This window comes from Leptopilina boulardi, unplaced genomic scaffold (genome assembly GCF_019393585.1).
Source record: "Leptopilina boulardi isolate dan_hultmark-lab unplaced genomic scaffold, ZJU_Lbou_2.1 LbouV2_332, whole genome shotgun sequence".
Taxonomy (NCBI): domain Eukaryota; kingdom Metazoa; phylum Arthropoda; class Insecta; order Hymenoptera; family Figitidae; genus Leptopilina; species Leptopilina boulardi.
Genome location: NW_026137899.1, coordinates 2,002,401 through 2,013,206, shown reverse-complemented (window position 1 = coordinate 2,013,206; position 10,806 = coordinate 2,002,401). Strand labels below are relative to the sequence as shown.

The 10,806-nt window shown below is 27.7% G+C and overlaps 1 protein-coding gene across 1 annotated transcript; it reads left to right on the top strand.

Moving 5' to 3' along the window:
- Positions 1 to 7,711: 7,711 nt before the first annotated feature.
- LOC127285390 (myb-like protein X) lies at positions 7,712 to 9,932 on the top strand. Its single transcript, XM_051311380.1, has 3 exons — positions 7,712 to 7,827; positions 8,177 to 8,395; positions 8,545 to 9,932. Exons 1-3 carry the CDS (start codon positions 7,728 to 7,730, stop codon positions 9,531 to 9,533), a joined length of 1,308 nt encoding a protein of 435 aa, XP_051167337.1. The 5' UTR covers positions 7,712 to 7,727; the 3' UTR covers positions 9,534 to 9,932.
- The last annotated feature ends 874 nt before the right edge of the window (positions 9,933 to 10,806 follow it).

Below are 10,806 nucleotides of genomic sequence, written 5' to 3'. Positions count from 1 at the left end.
ATATCTATTGGATATCTGGAGGACATTTATGAAAGTCTATAGAGATATCCAGAAGATATCCTGTGGATATCCTCAGATATCAATGGGATATCCAAAGGATATCCAAACCGCCGATTTTTTGGATATCCTCAAGAGATCCTTTTGATATCCATAGGACATCCCTAGGATATCTGCGGGATATTATCAATATATCCCAAGATATCTTGTGTTATTAGGGATCCGCGTGGAAATGGAACCATGGGTAAAATAATAAAAACCATGGGCCAAATCGATTGCCAAGGTAAATACGATTAGACCCATGGTATAAACCTTGGCAAAAATCTTAAAAACCATTGCTCATGTCCGTTTCCCATAGTACAATTTTCCATGGGAAATTTTTTTTTAATTTTACGGATTTTTAACCATTGCTGAAATCTTGGAAACCTTGGAAAAAATTTTTTAAATTTACGGATTTTGGACCATTGCTAAAAACTTGCAAACCATGGGAAAAAGGTTTTTAATTTTTTTGATTTTAAACCATTGCTAAAATCTTGCTAGCCTTGGGAAAATTATTTTTCTTAATTTACGGATTTTTGACAATTGCTGAAATCTTCCAACCATGGGAAAAATAATTTTTTGATTTTCCCATTTTTGAGCATTGCTGAAATCTTCGAACCATGGGAAAATTAATTTTTAATTTTCCCATTTTTGAGCATTGCTAAAATCTTCCAACCATGGGAAAATTAGTTTTTTAAATTTTTCCATTTTGGAGCATTGCTAAAATCTTCCAACTATGGGAAAATTAATTTTTAATTGTTTTATTTTGGAGCATTGATGAAATCTTCCAACCATGGGAAAATTGGTTTTTTAAAATTTTTCCATTTTGGAGCATGGTTAAAATCTTCCAACTATGGGAAAATTAATTTTTAATTTTTCCATTTCGGAGCATTGCTGAAATCTTCCAACCATGGGAAAATTAGTTTTTAAAATTTTTCCATTTTGGAGCATGGCTGAAATCTTCCAACTATGGGAAAATTAATTTTTAATTTTTCCATTTCGGAGCATTGCTAAAATATTCCAACCATGGGAAAATTAGTTTTAAAAATTTTTCCATTTTGGAGCATGGCTGAAATCTTCCAACTATGGGAAAATTAATTTTTAATTTTTCCATTTTGGAGCATTGCTGAAATCTTCCAACCATGGGAAAATTAATTTATAATTTTTCCATTTTGGAGCATTGTTGAAATCTTCCAACCATGGGAAAATTAGTTTTTTAAATTTTTCCATTTTGGAGCATTGCTAAAATCTTCCAACTATGGGAAAATTAATTTTTAATTGTTTTATTTTGGAGCATTGCTAAATCTTCCAACCATGGGAAAATTAATTTTTAATTTTTCCATTTCGGAGCATTGCTAAAATATTCCAACCATGGGAAAATTAGTTTTTAAAATTTTTCCATTTTGGAGCATTGCTAAAATCTTTCAACTATGGGAAAATTAATTTTTAATTTTTCCATTTTGGAGCATTGCTGAAATTTTCCAACCATGGGAAAATTAGTTTTTTAAAATTTTTCCATTTTGGAGCATGGTTGAAATCTTCCAACTATGGGAAAATTAATTTTTAATTTTTCCATTTCGGAGCATTGCTGAAATCTTCCAACCATGGGAAAATTAGTTTTTTAAAATTTTTCCATTTTGGAGCATGGTTGAAATCTTCCAACTATGGGAAAATTAATTTTTAATTTTTCCATGTCGGAGCATTGCTGAAATCTTCCAACCATGGGAAAATTAGTTTTTAAAATTTTTCCATTTTGGAGCATGGCTGAAATCTTCCAACTATAGGAAAATTAATTTTTAATTTTTCCATTTTGGAGCATTGCTGAAATCTTCCAACCATGGGAAAATTAGTTTTTAAAATTTTTCCATTTTGGAGCATGGCTGAAATCTTCCAACTATGGGAAAATTAATTTTTAATTTTTGCATTTCGGAGCATTGCTAAAATCTTCCAACCATGGGAAAATTAATTTTTAATTTTTCCATTTTGGAGCATTGCTGAAATCTTCCAACCATGGGAAAAATAATTTTTTAATTTTCCCATTTTGGAGCATTGCTAAAATCTTCCAACTATGGGAAAATTAATTTTTAATTGTTCCATTTTGGAGCATTGCTGAAATCTTCCAATCATGGGAAAATTAATTTATAATTTTTCCATTTTGGAGCATTGCTAAAAACTTGCGCTTGATCGCAGAATTTTATTTTGTTCATATTGTTTAAAATTTCTAATCACATGAAGATTGATACAGTTTTGCCGTCGTTTGATAGACATTTTATCATAAATATTCACCTGATTTTTTGTCCATATTTTAAATTTTGCAGATGTTGGTTAAATTATTAATCAATAAATATATCCATCAACACAAATTTACTTTGTATGTGAATGAAAAAATTTTTTTTAAGAAATTGACTTCTTTGTATAAATCTAGCAGAATTTGAAAGTGAGATTTATTTATATAATGTAAATAAGAATCATTGGTGTAACAATACATTATAATGCAATAAGTAATGTCAATAATGTGGTAGGTAATTTTATACCTTAAGGTTTACAATTATTTCATTAAGTTTATGTTTTTTATTGAAAATTGTGAGCGTGTATTGGGTTATAACTGTTACAATGCAAGAAAATATGCTTTGTGTAATATATTGATTTCGACTAACGCAAAGAAATTGTTATAGAGTAATTAATAAGGGGGGAAAAGTTTGATGGCCCTTTAACATTAATTTTTGATGCAGCAATATTTTGTTACTTTATTTTATTCCTCTTCCACCATATTTATAGGCTCAACCGCGTATACAAAATTAGTATCCTTGATTTCGATAAGGAAACACAGCGAAATTAAGGAATTAACATTTATGATTCTAACTTCATTTTCAAGAATATCTAATTGATGAATATAATTAAATGGTGATACTCCAGGTAAGCATGTGTTAGTGTAAGCTATTCGAGTACGACAATTTTTTATTACGGCATAATGATCTGCTCTACATTGGCATATTCGATGGCATAGGCAGTTAGTAACTCTAACAAATGATTTTATAATTCCAAACATTGGTACATTGAAAGAAACGTACTTTACACAAGTAGAATTGGTTACTTTGACTTGAGTATATATTTCGGACATATATACTGTATTATCTTTTTTTAATCTTTTGAAAACGGTGTATTTGCGACCAAAAATACCATTCTGTTGAAATTCATCAAGTATTTCATCTGCAAGAGGAATCCTTGACAATCCTCCAGCTATATAGAGAGAATGTCCAATGCTTTGCAACTTTAGTTGCTTTGTCGGACATAACAGTTTTTTGCAAAATAGGAACGGTTTGCTGCCTTCATTTAAGTAATCTTTATTGAGAGTAAAAGTGCCGATATATAAGGAAGCCGCATTGTAAATTTGCAATTGTGCAGATTTACTTCCGTGGACCAAAGCTTTTAATTTTCCATTAATGTCCTCGAAACAAAAGCAGCTATACTCCCAAAGTGGACCCAAAGTAATCACAATGTCTGGCAGATGAAGAAGAGAATGAACGTTACAAGACATATTTCTGAGGCCATATATATACTGATATCTTGAGACAAATTCATGCAACATTCGGGATGCGTCAATAATCATTTGTTCAGAGATACTTTTTTGACAAAGTAAGTATACTGCTCCAATAACTAATTTTAAATGCTCAAAATTGTCCGTTTCCATTATATCTTCCAAAATTAAAAGAGAGTAATAAAAGAAAAAATTTTTCATTTCTGAAGCCTTCCAATAACTTAAATGTTTTTTAATAGATCTTGGCCTTCTCTGAACAAATCCAGGTGGTTTTATATTTTTTAGTCTATCATCGATAATATCAATATAATTATAAAGGGACCAATGATTATCGGCAAATTCGGGGTTGAACCATAAATTTAGCAGAGCCTTCATAACCCCCTCAAAAACGCAATGCATAGCATCGAGGGCAGTTGTCCTTATCCACTGATAAACTAGGATAGAGAGAACTGTGAAACCTTTCACACCGAACACAGGTTGTCTATTAACTTGAGCGGCTTATTGCAAAGTTTCATTTTCTGTTCGCATTGTCATATTTCTATGGTAAGGATATACTTGCACGTTACCGACTCTGACACCCTCTTCTTTACATTTATGGCAACCATATTTACCATTATATTGGTTCATATTCAGGAAGAGGGCTTTTGCCGGAAGATCGCAGGTCCCGCAAATTATAATTCCCTTTACGTTAATTGGAACTTCAGCTTCAGGAATATTGAATTCGACACCAGTTTCTAGTTGGTTAATTTCGTCACATAATGGGAGAAGAAATAAGTTTGGTGAAGGTTTTTCTTCACCAAACCACATTCCTGCTAAAATTAAGTTTTCTTTTCTGAATCGCTCGTTATAAGGCAGTTCATTTATAACAAGATATAGCGGCCAAAAAGAAAACTTTGACGATTTATAAACTTTAACACCGTCCGTATACCAACAAAAAGATACATTCTTTGGATCCGATAATATTTGTCCATCTTCACTTAACTCTTTGTAAACACTACCGTCGTAAATGTCTTCGATGTTTTCTTCTATTAATTTGACTCTATTAAATTTATAATTTAATTTATCGCGAAATCCACGTCTGCTATATAAAGCACTTAATTGTGAAATAATCGAAATCGTCATGAAATAACTAATCTCCGATCTATCGAAGCAATTTGGACATTGCTGATTTTCATCTTCAACATTGGTTAAGCAAATTGAGCAGTAAAAGTGTCTTCTTACAGGGCTTTTTAAATGTTCAAAATATTGTTTAAACTTATATAGGGAATCAACACAATAATTAGGCTCTGGACAATGCATTTTAATGACTTCCAAAATGGAAGCAAGTAATACGCCGGTAATCGTATAGCGTAATGTAAGTGAGAGTACAGAGAGCAAGCTTTCTGAAAGTGTAAGAGGACATTGTTGAAACAAAGGTGGGTCCTGATTGTTCACAAATTCGTCATTTTCATTCTCAGAATCACTACTGTTTGTTTCATCATTTTCATTTTCCGAAGCTCTGCTACCATTTTCATCATCACTTACTTCCAAGGCATCGTAAAATTCTACATAATAAGTTTATTTAAATTTATTTCCTATAACAGACAAATACCCGTGCAGAAATTTCCCTATTTTAAATAAGGCATTGATCTGCGTCTAAACATTTTCTAATGTTAAAAAGAAGTATGTAAATTAAGTTTCAATACATAGGACGTTTACTAGAGATACTAATGAATGCCATATTATTCATCGGATTTATTAATTTGAATCAATTTTTCTTGAATAAAATCATTTTTTTCAGAAGATAAGTTGCGTCAAATATAAAAATATTTTTACTTGAACCATTAAAGTTTTTAGACCAACTCAACGTACTTAATATAAATGCATTTTAAATATCTTTATTTTTGCAATTGAATTTTTATAAATGTAAAATTTAATTAAGTGTTATTTTAAAATATAATATCTTTAAAAAGTTAAAAGCATTTTATTGCGTAATAAGTAATTAGGCTTCGATGTTGAATTTTTTAAAAGAAAGAATCCGATAAACAATAGGAACTAAAGTCAGTCCAACTGTGTATTTTCATTTTTTGAAGAAAAAACAAATTAAATTTTAAAAGTTCTTTGGTAAAACTATATATATATATATATATATATATATATACTATATTTATATTGTAAATTCAATTATTTGAATTTTTTGTGTGACAAGAAATTTTAAAAATAAAATTTTTTGTAGAAACCACGAAATAAAATGGCAGTTTTTACTACTGTGTTCACAGCGTTAAAATAAATATTTTAAATTTAAAGTAATTGAATTGCCAATGTTCAAAACAACGTTACAGCGATGTCGGGCGCTATAACCACTTTTAAATTTCTGCACGGGTAGAGCTAAAATTAAAAACAGCTTAAAAAAATTTGACTCATTTTTGTTTTAATTCAAAATGAGTTCACAAAATGACATAGAAACTAACGTCACTATCCAGAAAAATCAGATTTTTCTGGTGAAAATTTAAAAAATTAAAGACTGATGATTTAAGAGGAAAGAGAGAAAAATAAGAAGAAAGAAAAAGAAAAAAATTTTAAAAATAATCAAAAATAGGAAATGAAAACAAGCCTAGGTAAAGTGAAGAAGAATGGAAAAATTAAAGAAGAATGATGTAGAGAATAAAAAGGAATGGTGTATTTCGTATAAGATAACAAAAAATTACCATCATCTGATGAATCATTGGGATCACTAAATGAACCATCAGAATTAGTGTCACTATTAGTATAAGCTAAATCCGATTCAATGTAAGAATCAACACTTTGGTTGTCAATCGAGTCATTATTACTGGAATAATTATCCTGCAAATTCTGCTCTTCACAGTCATTGTTCAAGTTAATGATATTCTCATTAATGTTATTGTCATCATTGTTTTCCTGAGGAGTGACAACATAATCAATTAATATTGGAAAAATTAGATTCGACAAATTTTTTTAAAAATTTAAACTTTCTTTTGAAAATTTATACTGCATTAACCCAAAATTAATAGCAGAGTTTTACTCGGTGAATTCATTTTCCTGCATTTTCAAATTTATAAAGTTTGTCGACTATTGTAAAAGATAATAATTTATTCTAGCAAATAAATAAATAAAAAACTAAAGATTATTTTCAACACTTTTTTACTATACTTGTATAAAAAACTTCTAGAATGGGATAAAATTTGTATTTTTTGAACCAATAATAAAAATAAAAATAATAATTAAACTTCTAAAAAGTTTGTCACTAAAAGTTAGTGTAGGTGTAAAAATTTATAATAAAAAAATTTGAAATTTAAATTTATACATGAAAAATTTATTTGAGATTAAAATATTGTTCAAGCACTTTTTTAAAATAATGTTTTTATGATGGAATTATAATGTTTTAAATTATGGAAAATCAGGTTAAAAATTCCGTTATAATTCAATAAAGCAAAAATCTCGAAAATTTAATAGAAGGCAAGGAAAATAAAAATATTTACATTATGTAAGTATAAATAATATAAAGTAAAAGAAAAATATATCTTAGAAATTATATTTACAGAACGAAAATCGTCTGAATTATTTGAATAATTCGAATAGTTTGATTCGTCAGAGCTTGATTCGTCAGAACTTGATTCTCTCAAGGCTGCAATTATTCGCCTTTGGTGTCTAACAGAATATTGTTCGAAATTTCTCAACCGCGGTTCCATTATTAATAAATTTCAAAAGTAAAAATATATTTTGTATTAGAGTTTGACACCAACATGTTAAAGCGATCACAAAGACAATGACAAAACGATGATACTGAAGTCCGCAATATTTTCAAAAAAAATGAAAACCAAAAATTATTAAGATAGTGTGGATTATTTGGCTTAAAATTAAAGTTTTTCGACACCAACAGCCTTCTACAAAAGAATTAATTTAATTAAAATTTGTGAAAATCAAAATTAGATATTAATTAATTTGAAAAAAAATATATTTCTATTTTAATTTATCGTTTGAAAACGTTGCGGACTTCAGCCTCATTAAATTAAATTATTCAATGTGTAAGTGTCTTTTGTTTATAAATAGCTTATGATCTGACAGTTAGATATCATACAATTTGAGAGTTAGAGATACATCGTTAAAAATGTACGTCTTGTTGAAATGGATCGACTCAAAAGAAATTACAGTAATGGAAGAAACTCCAGATTTAGCAAAAAGAAATGAAGGTGATACTGTCGAGGTGTTATATGGCGATGATTATTATCAGGCGATTTTAATCAAGCGAAGCGGTAAGAAAAAGGAATCCTTATTTGCAAAATAATTTCTCATACAAAAATTTTAAACATATCTTTCTTATTTTTTGAATTATAAAATACGTTTTAAAAATAGTTTCCTTATTAAAAATGATATCAAATAAGAAGTTAACCATGTGAATGTTATTTATTAAGGTTATGAGGTTCAAAAAATTATCATTACTTGAATTCATTTATTAACAGTATTGGAAAATTATCGTAGTTATTTTGTTATTAGAAAATCATTTTTAATTTTAATTTAATAAAAATATATATATAATTAAAATTAAACGAATTCACTAAATGAAAATTATAAATATTAAACAACTTTTTTTTCTATTTATAGAAGATAAACAATTTCTTCAAAAAATTAACATTTCGGTAGAAGGAGAAATTATCCCTAAAAATAAAAAAGGAAAAATGAACATCAAGAATAAAAAAAAATCGGATAGCGAAAAAGCTGCGGAAAAATTGAAAAAAAATATGAGGATGGTAACAAATAAAATATTGGAGAATCACATCTCAAAAAAAATTTCACTTCCAGTGAATATTATCAGTTCTCAAAGTAATAAAATTATACCTTAAAAAATATAAATTATTCAAAGATAAATTAACATATTATTTTCACTTATTTTTTAATTTACAATATTCTTTAATTTTTCCATTTATTAATTTACATCAATTTGTTCATTTATTAATTAATTAATTTTTCAGATAAAGAAAGCGAAGGACAAGGAAATGATAAAACAGAAATGCAGAAAATTGATAAAATAGTTTGGAAAGGAAAGGGAGACAATGAAGCTACAACAAGTGAAAAACAATTAAATGAGAAAGGAAAATTAAAGAAAAGTGAGAAAGATGTGAAGAAAGACAGTAAAGCTTCAAGAAATAAAATGCAAGAAAGGGAAGATGAAGAAAATGATAAATTGAAAATGAAGAAGATTGAACAAAAAGAAGAAAAGAAAAAAACGGTCAATGATAGTATGAAAAATAAAAAGGAAAAAATGGATCTGAAAAAAAATGAGAATAGTGAAACAAAATTTGAGCAAAAAGAGAAAAAAGTTGAGAAAAATAGTGATGGTGCAATAAATGATAAAAAAGAAAGGGAAGAGCAAGAAAATAAAAGAAATGAAAAAAATAGTATTGAAGATATAAAAATTAATAAAAAAGAAAATGAGAAAAAAAAATTAGAAAAAGAAAAGAATATTAGTGAAGATGATAAAAATAAAAACAAAAAAGAAATTGAAAAGCAAGAAAATGAGAAAAAAAAATTGAGAAATGGAAAGAACAGTAGTGAAAATATGAAAAATAATAAAAAAGAAATTGAGAAGCAAGAAAATGAGGAAAAAAAATTGGAAAAAGGAAAGAATAGTAGTGAAAATATAAAAAATAATAAAAAAGAAATTGAGAAGCATGAAAATGAGAAAAAAAAATTAGAGAAATGGAAAAATAATAGTGAAGACACAAGAAGTAATGAAAAAGAAAGTGAAGAGCAGGGGAATAAGAAAAAAGAGGAAAAAGATGAGAAAAATAGGGAAGATACAATAAATAATGAAAAACGAAGTGAAGGGCAAGTAGAAAAGAAAAAAGAGGAAAAAAGAGTCAATAATAGTGAAGGCACAAGTAGTAATGAAAAAAAAGTGAAGAGCAAGGGAATAAGAAAAAAGAGGAAAAAGATGAGAAAACTAGGGAAGATACAATAAATAATGAAAAAGGAAGTAAAGAGCAAGAAGAAAAGACGAAAGAGGAAATAAGATTCAATAATATTAAAGACACAAGTAGTAATGAAAAAAAAGTGATGATGAAACAATAGATGAAAATGAAGAAAGTCAATCTTCTACTGTTTTTACAGAATCAGAGATACTTACATCAAAACTCATAAATATATTTGATGGATTGGGTACCTATAACTTCTTTATAACCAATACACTTGTATTTTTTAATTATTCCCGTATAAAAAAGATCCGATCAGCCCACTCGTCGTAAAGGCCCCTACCGGGAACCCTCACCTTCTACGCGGATTATTTCCGTTAAATTATTCAAATATAAAAATTATTACAAATAAAAAATATATATTTTTTGCAGATGTAACTCAGGATACTGTAGTGTTAATAGAAAGAATTTTAGAACTCGTGCGCGAAAGGGTCAAAAGTCATGTTCATAACCAAAAATCAATCTCAGGATCAACAGTCAGTTTAATAATATTCAATATCATTTTATTATAATTTTATTTCTACACTAGAAGTATTTTACAATTGTTTACTAAAATTTTATTAACGAATATATTAACCTAATATTTAATAAATTAATAAAAATATATAATATAAACTTGTTTCAAAAAAATTCAAATTATAATGATATTTTCAATTAATAGATTTTATTTTTAACATAATTACATATTTTTAAAACAGAATATGACGCAATTATGTAAAGAGTACCCCGTGTATATACAATCCTCAAGATTGTTTATGTTGAAGAGGTTCCGAAGTAACCCAAAAGAATTGACACGGAGATTAATATCGGAACTTATAGGAAAGGAAAACTTGTCAAATAAGACAGCTCTAGGAAAGGGAAATAAAGAGGGAATATCTGACAATATACGAGAAGCTGTTTTCTGTAAGCAGTTTATTACTCATTATATATAAGTTACACATAAAATTTCGCAATAGCTAATGATAACTTATAATAATTTTTAAAAATTATTTAAACTACAAATTATAGTAGATTATAAAATTATATTAATATTATGAATAGTATACATTGAAAGAAAAAGAACAAACAAGGAAGAAACATTCACAAATAAACAGTACATAAATGTGATCAACAATATGTGTGGAACCTTACGTCATCCAAAACAAACAAACAGTAAAAAAAGACCTAAAAATATGTCGACCACTGATGAGAAGACTTCAGATGATGATTCAAATGACCAAATCAAAAAAAAGCAGAAAACAAATTAATTTATTTGACAATAAT